The sequence below is a fragment of the Equus caballus genome, chromosome 5, assembly GCF_041296265.1.
Source record: "Equus caballus isolate H_3958 breed thoroughbred chromosome 5, TB-T2T, whole genome shotgun sequence".
Taxonomy (NCBI): Eukaryota; Metazoa; Chordata; class Mammalia; order Perissodactyla; family Equidae; genus Equus; species Equus caballus.
In genome coordinates this window covers 76,499,738-76,518,386 of record NC_091688.1, presented here as the reverse complement: position 1 = coordinate 76,518,386, position 18,649 = coordinate 76,499,738, and the positions used below count along the sequence as shown (strand labels likewise).

The 18,649-nt window shown below is 39.2% G+C and overlaps 1 protein-coding gene and 1 long non-coding RNA gene across 2 annotated transcripts; one reads left to right on the top strand and one right to left on the bottom strand.

Annotated features, from left to right (window-relative positions):
* Positions 1-263: 263 nt before the first annotated feature.
* Positions 264-14,702, bottom strand: DNTTIP2 (deoxynucleotidyltransferase terminal interacting protein 2). Its single transcript, NM_001309173.2, is given in 7 exon segments — positions 264-690; positions 4,180-4,289; positions 6,039-6,203; positions 7,482-7,577; positions 10,657-10,795; positions 12,187-13,691; positions 14,566-14,702. Coding segments are annotated over 7 exon segments (2,181 nt in total). The 5' UTR covers positions 14,638-14,702; the 3' UTR covers positions 264-596.
* LOC102149453 (uncharacterized) lies at positions 14,682-18,393 on the top strand. Its single transcript, XR_290339.4, has 3 exons — positions 14,682-15,203; positions 15,343-15,497; positions 17,214-18,393. It is a non-coding gene; the product is annotated as an uncharacterized lncRNA (long non-coding RNA).
* The last annotated feature ends 256 nt before the right edge of the window (positions 18,394-18,649 follow it).

The window sequence follows — 18,649 nt, the reverse complement described above, 5'->3', positions numbered from 1 at the left end:
TCTTTTAAGTCCCTTTATAGCTTCATTTAGTTCTTTGGTCATATGCTAATGCACATTTTCTCCAAGAACACTTTTTTATCATTCCTTTGGTTTCAACTGTGACTTTGATACTGGCAACAAACAGATCTCTGTATCCCAATTTGCAGCTGACCAAAGAGCCTCCCTGTCTACCTCCCCGCTAAACACCCCCCTACATAGTAATTGCAATATTGTTTATATATCTTTGATAATATTATTTTGAAGTTTTTTGAATGTTAGCAAACTTTATACTTTGTAAATGTCTTTTAATCAATTTTCTTTAAATAACCAAGCACTGAAAACTTTACAAAGACGTTATCTTAAAGGGTTGAGGTTCTTTTCCTTTTTTTCCCTCAAGAGGTCTAAGCATGGGTGGGTCTTTTGTAGACACACCTATTTTTATTCCAAGGGACACGTGATTGAGTCTCTCTCAAATCAACTTTTTCCAAACAGAAATCCCTGTATATAAATAGGGCCAGTCTATATTAATTTATGTGATGTTTGTTGTTAGTTTTCAAAACATCTTTAGTAGATAAATAAAAGGGAGATGTAAAATATTGTGGTTTGCTTGGTGAATCTTAATTGCGAAATTTCTTCTTCTTTCGAAACTTCTTTCCTGCTGCATTTGCTGCCTTTTCAGCCATGATCTCTGAGTACTTCCTTCGGTTATATCTAAAAAGAAAAACCAAACCTTTAAGTTCTAAAGTATGACACATCAGACATTAGAAGTTAATGTAACCTGTGGGTGGGTGCGGGGGAGCTTCTAACTCTCAAGTTGTTTTTCGCATTTTCCCTATCCATCACCTGTATACTAAGTTCCACCATGTGTAAGGAGCCACACTAGGAGCTGGGGACCCAGCAGTGAACCAGACAGCCACGTCTCTGCCCTCGCAGAGCCTGCAGTCTAGTGAGAGAAAACTGGCAACTGGAGAGGGAGGGAGGGCTTTTGAAAACTTTCAGCCACTGGAGACCCATGTATTTCATCCAGACGCTTGAAACATTTTTATGGGATAAAAATGTAAAAATAAGGACTAAGCAAAACAAAAAGGTTACATTTATCTAAAAACACACAATCTATTTCTTAGAACCTTAAGAAATGTATCACAGACAGGTGGTTTTCAAAGTGTGGTCCAGGAATGAGCCCTTTCAAGGGGTCATTAGGTAAAAACTATTTTCACAAGAATACTAAGGCTTTAGTGGCCTTTTTCTCTCTCATCCTCTCATGAGTGTACAGTGGAGTTTTCCAGAGGCTACACCATGTGCTATCAAGGCAGAGAGTGATGCAAAAGCAGGTATGAGGCTCCAGCTGTCTTTAAGCCAGACATTAAAGAGATGTGCACTAAATTATTTTTGTTTTTTCATGAAAATATTTATATAGTATGTATTGGATTTCTTATTTTAAAATGAATTATTTTTAAGGTTTCTTAACTTTAATTTCCATTGTAGTAAATACTGATAAAGGTAACCCATAAAACAAAAGTTATTTGAGTCTTCAATAATTTTTTTTAGGAAGATCAGCCCTGCCTGAGCTAACATCTGCTGCCAATCCTCCTCTTTTTGCTGAGGAAGACTGGCCCTGAGCTAACATCCATGCCCACCTTCCTCCACTTTATATGTGGGATGCCTACCACAGCATGGCTTGCCAAGCGGTGCCACGTCCGTACCCGGGATCTGAACCGTGAACCCCGGGCCGCCGAAGCATAACGTGCGAACTTAACCACTGCACCACTGGGCCAGCCCTAGAGTCTTCAATAGTTTTTAAAGAGTTTAAAGGCATCCTCAGATCAGAGAATTGCTGCTATAGACTAGATTTCCCTATTGGGCTTTGGAAACACAGAAGCACAATTTATTGCAGAAAAATAATGATGTAGTAGCTAGAAGTTTCACCAAAAGAAGGGCTATCAGTGCACAGTTAATTAGGAAAAGTTAAAAATTCTCTAAACATAAAATTCCTTTGTTCTAAAGCATTTTCACTGTTACATAAATCTGTTATCACATTACTAAAGCTGAAGATTAGCTAATCTCTTTAAAACAGAAGCTATTTAAGACTTTTACAACTTTACAGCTCACCCAATCCCACAAGTCAGCAGCACAATTTACCCACATTCTAACAAACCTAAGTTTAGGGTAAAAATGAAACAAACCAAAAACCAATACAACACAGAAAAGCACATTTCCTCTCGTACGTCACACTTATTTCTCTTGTCCCAGGACATGCCTACTAATGAACATACACTGCGTTAAATATGTTCAGTGAAGCTCCCTATCCCAGAGTGTTCAGAGGCCAGAAAACCTCTTGAGAATGTTGTAGAGGGGATGAAAACACTCTGGAGAGATGGGCTAGTCATGTGTTTCACATAGTGTGGTATGTAAATTTAGGTGATACAAAGTCAATATTCATTTTAAGTAATGTATCTTTGTATTAGAAAAAATATAAGTCAACAAGTCCATTTACAGTAGCAACATAAAGTTTCCTTTTAAAATAAAGTAGGCAGTATACAGATAACACAAACATTGTGAAAATGGGATTCCAGGACTGAAGAAGTATGGGAAACAATGAACTGGTAAGATGACCTCTAATCTGCAAATTATGACTTTCATTCTACTAAATTTCTAGTTTACTGCCCTAACTTCCTTATCCTAAGATTATTTTTTAGTGAAAGCACTATCAACATTGCTGTGATTTCTAAGATTGCCATCATCAAGATTATAAAACGTCAGGTCAATTTTTATCCCAACATATAGATAAACACTTAGGTAAGCAAAGATTCAGTCAGCTTGCACCACATCTCTGTGGGGATGGAGAGAAAGAGACAGGCTTTAGAGATAGGAAAACAGGAGGAACTCTGAGTCTGAATATGGGATTGAAAGGAGAAGGTAGTGTCAAGGACCTGCCCTAAGGGATGGATGGCGATGCCAGTCAGTCCTGAGGTACAGAGCACTGGGAGACGATTAGATTGTACAAGGGGAGAGGGGTCAGGAGAGACCAGAAGTTAGCTCTTAGAGGTGCTTGTGAAATACCCATTGGACGTGCCTGAGGCAGCAGTTGGAAATGTGAGTCTGGACTCAGAAGCGATCTAGACTAGACACAGACAGTTGGAAGTCAGCAGTATATAGATTATAATTAAAGCTCTGTGGGGAGGAGACTTCCAAGGAGGGTAATTAAGTGAGAAAAGAGCATTGCTCGTTAAATTATCCCAACCCAATAAATAGCTCACATAACACTTATTTTCCATGCCTATAATCTACATTATTTTTAGAACTCTTGCTATGCCTACAGTCTACATTATTTTTAAAACTCTTGATAAATATTTTCACTTTTGCTATTAAATAAATCTGGAAGTTCAGCAGAGGTTTCTACATGAGGTATGCTTTTAAATCTCCTATAATATATACACAGCTGCTTCGAGGACATTTAAACATACATTGTTCCCATCTTAAAATAAACCTCTAACACCATATCCACTAGCCTCCCCCCCGCTTCCTCTGCACAGCCAAGGTTCTTTAAAGATTGTCTCTTTCTTCATTTTCAGCTCACTTCCTGTCCTCTCCATCTGGTGTCCTCCCTATCACTCCCCTAAAACTCCTTCTGCCAAGGTTACTGTGACCTCCATGTAATTAAATCCAAAGGAAGCTTTTAGTTCTTACCTCATTTGATCTCTTGGCAGCATTTATTCCTGTTAACCATTCCCTCCAGCTTATACCTGCTCATAACATTCTCTCTCTTTGACTTCTATGACCCTGTGCACTCGTGGTTTTCTTAATGCCCCCTTGGCTATTCTTTCCCAGTCTCCTTTGCAGGCTCATCCTCCTCTAGCCAGTCAAATACTTTCAAGCTTCCCTTGGAAGCAGTGATTGTAAACTGGGAATGCTTATGCCTGCAGGGGACATTTGGAAATGTCTGGAGACATTTTTGAATGTCATGAATGGTGGAGGTGGGGGGGCGTTGCTACTGGCATGTAGTGGAGGCCAGGGATGCTGTTAAACATCCTACAATGCATAAGATAGTGCTCCCAATAAAGAATTATCCCATCCAAAAATAAACAGTGCTGCGGTTGAGAAACTCTGTGCTAAAGCCTTTGAAAATCTGAAATTTTAGAAGCTGACACACATTCTAAAGGAAAGCGTGCGTGTCATAAAGTGAGACACAAATCCCTTTACCTTCTGAACTCAGAGTCAGCCAGCAGCTCTTCCACAATAGTTCTCTTCCTTTGCTTCCTGGGAATTCGCGAATGGTAGAAGTCAGCTGGATTGTCAACGATGGTTCCAATCTGTGAACAAGTGATTGAAATAAGTCATGCAATACCTGAATGCCGAGTTGCTTTCCTATTTCAGGACAGCTCTAACAAAGCATATGTACAGAAAGGAATGGAACCCACAAGCTTACGGTATACCAATATTAAAGTTAGTTTTGCCATCTTTTAAAGCAAAAATATATCACCCATTCAATCTGCATTGGGTCCTTCTAATGACATTTCTTCATTAGAGTTTATAGTAAATCCAAAATTCTTTTTATATAATTTAGTGCTAGACAGTAAATTCTTGATAAATAGTGTAAGTAGAAGAGAAAAATGGAACAGATAATAAAACACTTGTTCTAGTTTTCCAAATTAATGAAACTGACATAAATTCTACTACCTACATATGTGATCTCCCAGGTTAGGTTATCATAAATGATGCCAGCTTAGAACCTACATAGTGATCACTCTGCATTTGTTCATACATTCCACCGAGTAAAATTTACAGTGTCCACTACGTGCCAGGCACTGTGCCAGGTATTAGGGAAACAAAGACAAAGAACCCATAGTCATAAAGAAGACCACAGATAGAGAACTAAAAAACTAAAGCATAACATGATATTATGCTGAACAAAACACTACAGCTGTTCTGAAAACTAAGTGACCAATTCTACCTAAGGGAGGTAAAGATTTCACAAATCATGACATTTTAGCTTGGAATGGGATAGGTAAAATTTCACCAAGCAAACATGACAGAGGCAAGCACATGCAAAGTCAGAGTGCCAAGACCAGTCTCTGCATATTCTGAGAACAGCTAAATGTGTAAGCTGAAGAGGGCTATGTGACAAGAGAAGGGTTAGTGAACTGGTTCGGGTGCAGATTGTGAAGGGCCACATTAAGGGATACAGATTCTATCCTACAGATCATAAAGAATCGCTGAAGGTACCATGGAACGATATCTGTGATATCATTGAGCAGTGGTATATCACGAGGAGATGGTTTTTTTCAAGAAGAGATAACTGGCTACAACATGGAGGATGGACTAGAAGGGAGAGTAGACCTGAAGGCAAAGGACTATTATGCTAATCTCCATAGTGACGAAAAAGGTATTAAAGAAACAAAATGAACTTGAGAGCGCCCAGAGGATGAATCAACGGGACATTCATCTGAAAACACTTTGAAAACCAACTTTTAACTTATTTTCAGAATTTGCCTGGGGATGTCCCTCTACCTGGAAAAGAAGAGTTTGGTGTAAATGATTCCCTTTCCTCCTCCATCCTGCAAGGATTCTTGCTCTTAGGATAGTACTATTCATATATGGTACTACTCATAGGTTTCATAACTTTCAGAGTTGACCTGGAAACCCAGTCACCATTTGCAACCCCGACTCTACATGGAAAGCCATTACAGTTACACGTCCCTTAACAACAGGGATACATTCTGAGGAATGCATCATTAGGTGATTTTGTCGCTGTACAAACATCATAGAGTATATAGCCACACAAACCCAGAGGGTGTAGCCTAATACACACCTAGGCTATATGGTTCCAATTTTATGGGACCACCGTTGTATATTCGGTCCGTCATTGACCAAAATGTCGTTTATGCGGCACGTGACTGTACAAGCTGGTGGCTGTCTGAATGGGGTTCTGGCCATTATTATACGGCCTAAGAAGATGTATATTGTAAATATTTATCTATTTTAAGAGTAAACAAATCAGCATAGGGCTTTCCAAACTAAAATCCATCAATAGCACCACCATTGTTCTGTTTGCTTCATACCTGGAAGTACTTGGGGAAGCCATCCCTATCATTTTTCTTGTAAAACCTTTTTGGGTCCATGCTAGCTCTCATCTTCAGTACTTTGAGATCATTTTTCAGTTCATCTGTCAATTCTGGAGCTTTCATACCAAACCAGCCATCACCTGCTGTTTTTTGTCGCTCTTTCTGAAATTCAGATTTCAAAGACAAAGAGAAAATTCTAATTTTAACAAGCAGAGTATAAATTATACCTCATTTCCCCCAAAATTACACATACAGAAAATTTCATTAATTAAAAACAAAGTTACTCTCCAGATTCATCTTTCATAAAAGGAATTCAATCACAAAAGTGATTTCTCTGGTAAATTAGGCAGAGCATTATCAGTTTCATAAATAAGGGCTCCTTAAAATTTATTTTGTATCTTAGTGAGAATTGCTGACTTGCTGGGTGAATAACCCACAGCTTCAGTTTTGATTGTCTAAAATAGCCTACACAAGAGACAATGTATAAAAACATTTTCACTTCTGGAGCTTTTATGAAAACATAAACACTTTATTCAGTCACTCAGGTGTCTCAGAAAGTCACTCACTCCAACAGTCTAGAAATTTGTATTATTTCTAAAATCAAACAAAAATTTCTATTCTTTTGAAAACTCCTAGCAAGTTATTTGCATAATTTTATTTTTTGTTTCATTCATACAACAAATATCATGGAGTGCCTACCATGTGCCAGGGTGCTCCATATTAGTGACATTACTGCAGTACCATCCTCAAATTTCCTCCAAGCTCTCTTGATAACTTTTTTTTTTTCGGTGAAGAAGTATTGGCCCTGAGCTAACATCTGTGCCAATCTTCCCCTACTTTTGCGTGTGGGATGCTGCCACAGCATAGCTTGATGAGCAGTCTGTAGGTCTGCACCTGGGATCTGAACCCACGAACCACAGTCCGTCGAAGCGGAGTGCGCAAACTTAACCACTATGCTACTAGGCTGGCATCCTCTTGATAACTTTTTTATGCTTATTAGTTGAAATGGCAGATGGAAGCAATCCTCTATATTCTACTAAAGAAAACAGTTTCTATCCGCTCGTTTGGCAGACTGAATAAACCAGCGTTTTTAGCTGGCTACATCAAGTTCTCTACAACAGCCTGCAACAGAGCTCCTGGCCTTTAGTGAATAGTACCTATAAGCCAAAAGATATGGACAGTGACCTTATATGCTGGCTGTCGCTATTTTTAAGAAAGGGGAAAAAAACAGCTGTATCTATGTGCACTACGTGGTGCAGTTCCACTTTGTGGAAATCCATATAACACGTTTATGGAACCATATTTTATGGGTCGTGAGATACCTGTGATAATTTACTTTGGAAATATATATATTTTAATTGTACAACCATGTTGTATAAGCTGAACATATAGAGTCTAAAACATCTAAACATTCTAAATAATAAGAGTCACTGTACTTACTCGGCGTTTTTTCTGAAGTTGATACTTTGACTCTCTATATGGTGGGACACAGTAGTTTTTTTCAAAGTCAGGTGTAACGATGGCTTTTTGCAGAAGCTATAAAAATATTAAAATGGTTTTAAAATAATGTCAGAATGTCATAGAACTTTTTTCAACATTTTTGCTTTATATGGGAAACATCTCCCACACTGAGGACTACTCTAAATACAGTAACCTTCTTTATACACAGACACACTACTGCAAAGTTGTTCCTGTTCTTAAATTTGTACACTATATGACAATAAAAATGTTTTAGGAGCAAACTAAAGGATTATTTTAGGAAATCTATAAAATGGATATTCAGCTCAAATTTGCCCCATCAGATTTAATGTGTCCACTTGTATTTATTGGTTTGCACCCAGTCACTGCACCAAACCAGTGGAAAATAAAGACATTAGGAACAATGCCACAATGGCTCTTGAAATCCCTGAGAAAAACTTGTCTTCAATAAGTCTTAATAAGTCTTTAATAAGTTCTTTTCATGTTAGTAAAACAGCTTCCTGTGATCTGAGGAGACAGCTAGACTATTAATAGAATACGAACAGCAATACAGATTTTGATTAAACAACATATACTTGTGTTATACCAATGAGATCATTCTATCTAGACAAATCTTTTTACAACTCAACAATACATCTTACTCTTTCAATGTCAATTCATACATAGATTAACTTCATTCTTTTTAATAGCTGTTACGCACCACAATTTTTCTTCAGACATTTAGTTTAAGTCTCCATTAAACTTTTTCCATTAAACATCGTAAACATCATCTCTGTACATTTGTGATTATTTCTATAAAACAGATTCCAAAATGTGTCATTTAAATTTTGATAGGTATTGCTCAATTGCTTTGCATTTTAGTATAAACTCCTACCAACAGTTAATCGTGCCCTTTTTTTTTTTTACAGTGCCACCAACACTGGGTAGTTTTTTTTTTTTTGAGGAAGATCAGCCCTGAGGTAACATCCGTGCCCATCTTCCTCTGCTTTATATGTGAGATGCCTACCACAGCATGGCTTGATGAGTGGTGCCATGTCCACACCTGGGATCAGAACCAGTGAACCCCAGGCCAGCAAGGTGGAATGTGTGAACTTAACTGCTGCGCCACCGGGCCAGCCCCTGGGGAGTATCTTTTGTATGTTGTCACTGGTGCCTCCTGGCTGTTTTCATTTGTTGTTGATCATCTTTTTTATATTTATTAGCTATGTCCTCTTCTGGGGAATGCCTGTACGTTTTGGGGTTCTTTTTCATTTTTATATAGGGCTGTGTTTTTATTAATTTGTAGAAGTGTATTTTGTTATTTTAGTGGTATTAATCTATGGTCTTTTACTTGTCTTTCCTAAGGTGTTTTTAATTGCATAAGTTTTAAAGTTTTGTGTAGTCAAATCTGTTAATCTCTTCCTAAACAACTTCTGCATTTTTTGTGACTTGCCTAGGATGATTAAATATTGTCATAATATTGTTTATGTACCTAAAAGGAGCCTCAGGGTAATTCATCATCTCTCCCAGTGCAAGAACTAAAGAAGACTGCTCCCTCAAAATAGTTCATAGGAATACAGCAAATATTAATTTGGTCAATAACATTTGAAATTATCATTTCAGAAATAAACTATTAATTCAGAAATCCCCAATTCAGGTTCAGGCCCAGAAGTTTCTGGGTAGTGCGGTAGCAGTCTAGACTTTCCTACTGCTCAGAAGAGAGAGCATGGCATTTATTTAACAGATTATTAAGAGCTTGCTATGTGTCAAGTACTATACTAAGATCTAGGACAGTGGTTCTCAACTGGGAGCAGTTGGCAACGTCTGAAGACATTTTTGGTGTGTGCACGGAGGGGAGGGCGAATGCTACTGGCATCTAGTGGGTAGAGGCCAGGGATGCTGCTAAACATCCTACAATGCACAGAATATATCCCCACAAGAAAGAATTATCAAGCACAAAACATCACTATGGCTAAAGCTGAGAAATCCTGTTTTAGGAATACAAAGATTAAAGCCAGTAAATTAACAATTACACTACATGATCAATAATGAATCAGATCTATTCTGGGTGTTGCAGGAGCACAGAGGTGGGGGGAAGGATTCGGGTCCAAGACTGTTTCCCAAAGGCAGTGATCTATGATCTGCAATGGCCTGGGAGAGAACAGGTATGTTGAGGGAACTACAGAAGTCTTCAATGGCAAGAACACAGCAGGTGGACAATCAAAGCAGGAGGTACAGAGGCCCCCTGAAGGCTCTGAGGAACCACTGAAGGCCTTCAACAGGAGAATATCATGGTCAGACTTGTGTTTTTAGAAAGAGACATCTAGCAAGAGCATGGAGGATGGCTTGAAGGACAAAGAGTAAGGAGGCCGTACTGCAGCAGTCCAGATGAAAACCAAAGGCTGGCACTAGCCAATGACAATGGGGCAAAAATGAGGGAAGAGAATAGAAAGTATGTAAGAAGGACTGTTTTCTAGGCTTAGTGATTAGTCAATCACTAAGGAGAAATCACAAAAGGGAAAGAGATTTTGGCATCATTAACCAGGATTGAGAATACAAAAGGAGAAGCTGGTTCAGGCAAGGAAGAGAAGGAGGGCAATAAGCAAGTTCAAGTACCTGAGGACATCTGAATGAACACACAACAAGCACCTGGATTTAAAGACCTGAAGAGGCTGCAAGGCTAGAAAATACAGATTTAGGAGGAAGCCAGGCAAGGTGGTGGCTGAAGCTGAGGGTTTGGATGAGGTTACGCACTCTGTGAATTCCTTCTGAAATTAAATGTACAATTTTATGTCTATATGCACATATGGGAGGGGGAGGCAGGCACTCACAGCTTTCAGATTTTCAACAGAGTTCAGACCAATTAAGAACTAAAAGAATAGCAAGAAAAAGAGAAGAAAACACAACCCCTGGGATCATAACTGGTGGGTGCAAGAAGAGGAACACTGATCCTGCATTACTTTATTTTTCAAGTGTCATCTTTTATAGCTAGGACTTTATAAAAAAGAAATGACCATTCTAGAAAGAGGGAAAAAAGGAGCACAGTTGGCTAATGCGGTTTCATTGTAGGAAAATTAGTCTCTTACCAAGAACTAATCATTTCTAGAAGTGATTGGTTAGTTCTATGAAAACCAACAGGACACTTTGTGTAACTTACCTCATTTTTCTTTTTCTCCTTGATCTGTGTTAGAGTTCTCTTATTCGACTGTAGTTTGTCTGCATTGAAATTAATATACAAACCACCCAATTGCTTGATACTCAAACCAGGGTCTATGCTGCTGCTTGTCAACTTCAGACTGAAAGAGAAATAATCACTTAAAAGATCAAGTAATTAAATCAAAATGGAAACAACTGAAGACTCTATTTTTAAAATCACTTTTTTTCTTTTCTTCCCTTTTACTGTCAATGACCAAAAAAAGTCATTTTTACAATAGAGTTTCTGAAAAACTGTGAACAAATATATATTTTAAATCTAGTCAAGTCATTTAGAACAAAATTCTGGGATGAATAATGAATTAAACAAAAAAGCTTTTGGGGAGCACATCCACATTTATTCCCTAGATTTTCTTAAAATGGATTAAGGCCATACAACAGGCCAAGAGATTTCACAGAGGCATTTTATAAAAAGAAAAGAGGAGAGGAGATACATCTGGCAATGTATCAACTTGATATACAAGTCATGAGTTAATACATGTACATATCGCCATCTCTAAAACCAGGAACATAGATTCTTCTCCTTTGAACTTCCACGTTATCCATTAGATGTTTTTCTGCTAAATCAGTGAGTTTTAAACAGTGATGAGCACCCAGATTTCCCACTGGAGCTTTTTAAAAATATAAATGTCATACCCCAGACATACCAAATCAGAATCTCATGGTTCCTGCTATATTTATTTAATGAGCATTTCTACTTTATATTATCGAAGGGTCCTTTTTATAAGCAAGTACACTTTCTTCCCTGATTATTCATATAAACTGGGCAGTTGAAATCAACTGACAATCAACCTCTATTGGAAAGTGAAATTATTTTACTGCAGTGCCTTGGCGTGAATTCTCAACCCTGAACGTACATTAGAATTATCCTGGGGAGCAGTGTGACTTTTAAAAAATAAGTATGCATGTGCCTAGCCTCAGAGACTGATTTCATTGGTTTAGAGTGAAAACTGGGATCTGTGAATATACAGTTCCTTACAAGGATGCCAGTGTTTCCGGTGGACACATTGCTACTAGGGGCCTGTCCCTAGGGAAAACAAATTTAAAACAGCAAAAAAGAAACAGCCCCAAACATTAGCACTTTTCAATGGGTGATAGCTGGGATTGTAGGTGATTATTTTTCTCAGGCTCTTCTAAATTTTTCAATTTCTCTACAATCAAGATACAGAAAAAAACAAGTTACTTTCCTTCCCTTTTATGTTGCTGTTAACAATCATGCAGAAAAATCTGAACAGATGATTTCCAATATATCACCAAAAGGAGCCCTGTTAGCTATAATTGGTGGAAAAAATATGACCAACAAAGGCACCTACAGGGACGAGGAAAATGCTGGATAAATGAGCTTTTCCATTAAGAACTCGAGGCAGTAATTTTCTCAATTCCCATGTTTTCTAATATTTTATATTTTTATGGTAAATTAGCCACTTGAGATATATATCAAAAACTTACTTTTAAAAGTAAAGGTAAAACTTACAGTTTAGACTTTGTGCCATTTAGTAAATCATCTTCATCACTAAACTCACTATCCTTATTTTCATCACTGTCTGATGGTTCTTCTTCACTTTTTTCATCCTCTTCTTTTTCTTCCTCAGTGGCAACCTCGCTTGCCTTGTCTTCCTCATCCAAGTAAAAATTTTTATCAGCACTCACTCCAGGAGTTGTGTCAATTACAAACAATGCATTGTCACATGACATATTTTCTGAGTCTTCATTTAATGACTCTTTTTGACCACTGTTTTCAACAAAACACACAGTGTCCTCTTCATTCTCACTGTTTTTGGACTGCTGGCTTTCATCACTGCTGAGAACTAATAAAACAGAATCACCTTTATCCTGAGATGTGTTGAACTCAGACTTGTACAGTTTGGTATCACCCTCGAAATCTGTATCCCTTTCTTCATTCATGTCTTCACACTCAAAATCTGTATCCCTTTCTCTGTTCACATCTTCACACTCAAAATCTATATCCCCTTCGTTCATATGTTCCCTGACACCTGTAACTGTGCACTGTTCTTCATCACTATGACCACCATCATCAAATTCTGCCAAGTCACTTGTTTTTATGGTGCTCTTTCTTTTTGCATCCCATCTGTCCACTTCCACAACCGCAAATGTTTGAGCTAATGATTTCATTATAGCCTCACAGTTCAGATTTGAGGGCTCTGAGGCAGTTTTCTTACTTTGAGGGGTTGAATGCCTTTGAGAAATTAACTGCTGAATGCTAGCGTCCTTAAGTTCAGAAAGACTCTTCAACTGAGAATTTTTCTCATTAATTTCTTTTCCCTGATCTGTCATTCCTTTGGCTTCTTCATCTAAACTCTTAGAATTCTTCTTTGTTATTTCTTTGAGAGGTGCAACACTGGCCTGTTTTTCCTCTCTTACATCATCTTTCTCCCCAGTTTGTGCCTGTATTTTCCTCTGCATACTCCTGGTTGTTCTCCTAGTTGAAATTCCAGAAAAGGAAGACATGTCTGAGCATGATGACTCAGCATCAGAAACAGCTTCCCCATGTGATTCTTGGCTTGGGTCTGTTAGGGATTTAGCCTGACTTCTGGTTCTTGCAGTCATTATTGTGGGAAGCACAATTCTAGAAATACCTGAAACATGCGATTCTGCTTCAGAGACTTCTTCAGTATGAGATTCATTTATTGGAGTTATTTTCAGCCTTTTCCTAGCACTAGACACTGGAGTGCAGGCAATTAAGATCTGCCGCCTTCTAGTTATTCTTAAAATGGGACCCTGGAGTTCAGACACAGAAGAACAATCTGACTCTGCTTCAGAGGTCTCTCCATCAGTAGGTGGTCTGTCCATTTGCTCATGTAATGAGCTTGTAGGTCTGCTCTTCCTCCTTCTGGTTTTAGGAGTTCTAGAGACTGGACTTTGTTTTCTCGTGCTCTGTGATTCAGCAGAACTTTGGTCATCAGATGGAGAGTCCTTCCTGCCTTTTGAGTGTGCTTGAATTCTTTCAGCAGCAGAAATCTGTAAGCCAGAGAAAACACACTGTAATTGAGGTAGGGCTGGGACATGGGCAAAGTGAGTGAGGCAGTCCCCTCAGGAGCAAATTTTAACAGAACAATAAAGAACTCGGTAAACAAAATGAATTAAAAAAAAATCACCACCACCCATGATTAAAAAAAAAGAATCAAAAACTTAAGTACTGGATCTGACCGTGCATTTGCAGGGCCCTGCTAACTCACCTCACCCAAGTACTGGATCTGACTTTAGGGAGCAAGACAAATAACTCAAGAGAGTGTTCTCACTCAAAGTCAAATCTGTATTTAGGAACACATACAGCCATGGAATCGGTCGCTGCCCTTACCTTTACATGAGTGAATTAACGCTCCGCTTCGTCCCGTCCCCTTCATCGCATAATCAGCAGAGGCAGCGGACAACTAGCGCCACTGAGAGCCACCAGGCGGCGTCACCGCAGCCCACGGCCCCTCTGGCCCCCACCACGCCCACAGGAGGTGCTGTAGGGCCACGGCCAGCCTCCACACGTGAAGACGGCGCCCTTTTCTCCAACCCCGCTAAATTGGCTCACACTTCGTGGGCGAAGTTATTCCTCCTTACTACGGTGTTAGAAGGCCTGAGCCGTGCATCTGCATTACGGAGGTGAACTACCCAAAGCAAGTTTGCTAACCTCTGTTCCATGTTAAGGACTGCCCTAAAAGACTTCCACTGAAGAGGAAGCTAAACGCTTCGCGCGGTGCCTGGAGCACAGAAGGGCGCGGCAGGCTCGGGCCCTTTCCGCCGCTCCTCCCCACGCCGCGCAGGGCCCTCGCACCGCCTCTCCTCTCTGAGCACCGCCCTGCGAAGCAGCGAGCAGAAATGAGGGAACCTTGCGATCTCCTACCTTCTCCCGGGAGCTTTCAGCTGATGCGGCTTGGACCCCGGCCTGAGGCCGCGCGGACCTGGTGACCACCATCTTCCCGGCTTCCGGCTCCCCGGCGGTCACCGCGGCCCGCCTCTGTTCCGGCGCGCCGGAAGTGCGTCAGAGAAGTGCCTCGGTGGTTTTTTTCCGCGGGGACCCTGGAACTCGCTAGAGTCTCGTACCTGCCTCTGCCCCCCGACTGGGGCGGGGGCCATCAAACTTGGGGGTGTTAGAGGGCCCGGTTTTAGCGTTCACTCCAGTGCGTAGAAGACAGACCAGGATTTTGCAGGGAGAGACCTTCGTGGGGCCTGCGAAACCCGAAGTGAAAGAGGGCCCTGGACTCCGTTTTACACGAACGAATTGGGAAAGTCTCATCTTCTGCCCTACTCCATCCATCCTCTCATTTGTTCAGCAATTCTAACGGTCTTAATGTACCCAGGGGTGTGGCTGAAGAAGATGTTTGCTTTATTTATAATATATATGTATATTTACAATCATGTATTCTTGTATTATTTGTGAAGTTGAATATAAATAACATAAAATTTAAAGACTTGGTTGGGGTAAAGATGTATATGTTAAGTGCCCCAGGAGCTCGGAGACTAATTACGAACTATATAAAGGTGAGATGGTGGGTAGGGATTGGAAATAAGCAAAAAAGAAGAACTTAAAGAAATTGTAAAGAAGAGCGATAAAAATTTTTTTTGCAGTGAAAGGAAGGGAATGACCAGAATTAAGAGAAGCTTTTTGATTTTCTTTTAGGATGAAGAGTGGAGAGCTAGAACATGTTTGAGGGGAACGGAAGAGGATTGAAGAAGGAAGTAAACAGATATTGTTGGAGATGAGAAAGGATGAGTGCCTCGCCAAATCTTTCTCCCTTACTTCTTTATAACAGAATACCATTTTTTTTTCTTGAGGTAACAAAGCATAGATTTTTTTTTGGTGGGCACACTGCCACCCAGTTAAATAGCCCCTTTCACAGTTTCCCTTGGAGCCAGATTTGACTAAGTTTTGGCCCATTACATATCAATTAAGTGTCGTGTACTTGTTTAGGGACATCTTAAAAGAGAGGAGGTCCTCCCTGCCTTCTTTAGCTTCACTTTGCTCCCTGGAAGTTGTGTTTCCTGGTTTTCAAGCAGCAATTTTGTGCCGTGAGGATGAGGGCCACGCTTTAGGGACGGCAGAGCAGTGAAAAAGAAAAAAACATGGGTCCCTGACAACTGGTGGAGCTGCCATCTCAGTCCTAAACAGCCTGCTTTTAGATCTGTGTCACCTGAGAGAAGCACCTGTCTTTTTTCAAGCCACTGTCATTTGAGGATTTTCTGTTATTTGCAGCCTAGCCTAATCCCAACTGAAGAATAGAATGAAAAATAGAGATGGAGGGGTTAGCCACAGAAGAATGTGCCTTCTTTTGAGACAGAGGAAAAGGGTTGATGAACCAGAGAGAATGTGAATGCAGGGAAACTACAGTGAAGAGAAGAAAAGAGGACATTTTGGATAGATAGCTTCAATCTTCTCCGTAAGCAGCTGATTCATCTGCTTAGAGAATGAAAAAAAAAATGTAATTGACCCTGTGAGGAATGTGGTAAGGAGCAAAAGGAAGGAGTTTTAGTAGAGCCAAGTTGCAGTGAGACTATGTAAGATGAGGAACAGAAAAGAAAACAGGCTGGATTTGAAGAGGAGGCAGAATGGTGTAGAGGAAGGAAAGTGAACCAATTGGAGGAGGGTAGTAGAGATCAGAACAGCAGAGGACAACAGCATCAATCTTAATAATAGTATTGAGCACTTACTGTCTGTGGGGTACTAAGTGCTTTACATGTATGAACTCATTTAATCTCTACAACAACTTTAACATGAGCAAATGCATGAAAATAGAAATTACGATCACAGGAGTGGGTATAGAAAATTGGCAGAGTATTAGAAAATCAGTGTGTAATATTCACTTGCAAGCATGGCCCCTTTAAAGTAAAACAAACAAAAACTCCCTAACATTTACAATCTAAAAAGGTCGAGAAACAAACCTAAAGTAATAAAATTAAAATGTCAGTACATATTCATAATATGAGAAGACTGAGCTGGTCTGCAACCAACGGGGCTGCTGATTATAGGCAAAACTGCAAAGTGTTCTGTTTTATATGGGCTTACCAGTTCTGCCCTGTTTCTCTTTCTTTACCTTCCCTCTTCTTTACCCAACGTGGATTCTGGGCAAATACAGTATACCCAATTTTAGGTACACACAGTATAAAAATACAGTAATTATTACTCAGGCCCAAAAGGAAACTCTCCCTTCATAGTCTATATTTTACTAATGAAACCCTTCAACTGAAGGATTGAATCTCTCTCTCTGGAATTTTAGGCATTAACCAAAAGATGAGAATTTTAGTGCATGAGCCTTCTAAAAATACATACCACTCATGGTCATTCTGCATTATTACATATAAAAATTACTTTTAAATTAAGTCTGATCTGTAAAATGGTCCCCAAGGATCCCATCTCCTAGTCTTCAAACCCTTGAATGTGGGCTGGACTTAGTGACTTACTTATAATGAAAAGAATATCACAAAAGTGATAGATGCTACTTTCAAGACTAGGTTACAAAAAAGTCTTGCTTCTATCTTGTGTTCTCTCACTAGTTCGTTCTGTGGAAGCTGGCTAGCTGCATGTTGTGAGCTGCCCTATGGAGAGGGCCATGTGACAAGGAAGTGTGGGAGGCCTCTGGCCCATAGCCAGCGAGGAACAGAGTCCAGCCAACAACCACCTGAGCAGTTTGGAAGCCGACCAACCTCAGTCAAGCCCATAGGTGAGACTGTCATCCCAGCTGACACTTTGATTGCAACATTTTGAGAGACCGTTGAGGTACCCAGATGCGGCAATAGATAATACATTCACTATTGGCTAATTTTGTTTGTTCTAAAACTTCATGTAAAAAAAAATGTAGTATGTACTATTTCATGTCTAGCTTCTTTCTCTCAGCATAATGTTTCTGAGATTCATCCGTGTTACTTTGTATACCAGTAGTTCATTCTTTTTTATTGCTGAGTAGTATTCCATTGTATGATTATACTACAATTCACCTATCCATTCAACTCTTGATAGACATTTGGGTCATTTCCAGTTTTCAGCTATTATGAGCAAAGTGCTATAAACATTTGTGTATGTCATTTTTGGACATTTTTATTTTTCTTGAGTAAATACCTAGGAGTGGAATTGCTGGGCCATATGGTAAGTGTACATTTGATTTTGTAAGAAATGCCAACTTATTTTCCATAGTGGTCATACCATTTTACATTCCCACCAGCATTATATGAGAACTGCTTCTCCCTCATCCTCACCAATACTTGGTATTGTCAGTCTTTTAAAATTTTAGCTATTTTAGTGATATTTCATTGTGGTTTTAATTTGCATTTCCCTGATGACTAATGATGTTGAACATCTTTTAGTGTTCTTATTGGCTATTCATGTCTTCTTTGGAGAAAAGTCTATTCAATCTTTTGCATATTTTTTATTGGGTTGTCTTATTAAGTTATGAGTTCTTTACATATTCTGGATACAAGACCCTTATCAGATATGATTTGCAAATATTTTCTCACATTCTATAGGTTCTCTTTTTACATTCTCGATGATGTCTTTCGAAGTGCAATTTAAAAAATTTGATCATGTACAATTTATTTTTCATCAGAAATATGTACTGCAAATATTGCCCCCCGTCTGTGGCTTACATTTTCATATTCTTAATACTGTCTCTTGAAGAACAGAAGATTTTAAATGATTAAATTATTACCAATGTTTTATGATTAAATTTTTTATCAGAAACTTTTGCAGCCAGTTTTAATTTTTTTCCTTTGTTCTAATTCCACACACATCAAAATGAATAGAAAATTTCAACTGAAAATTAAAAAGTGACCAGAGGGAAAGGCAGACTATTTCTAGGGAAGAAAATCCAGATTTTCATCAGCAAGAGTATTTATGCTGGAAGTCAATGTAATATTATCTTCAAGATGCTGAGAGAAAGTATTTGGAAACAGTATTCTATAACGTGAAATGATCATTTAAGATTGATGACAAAATA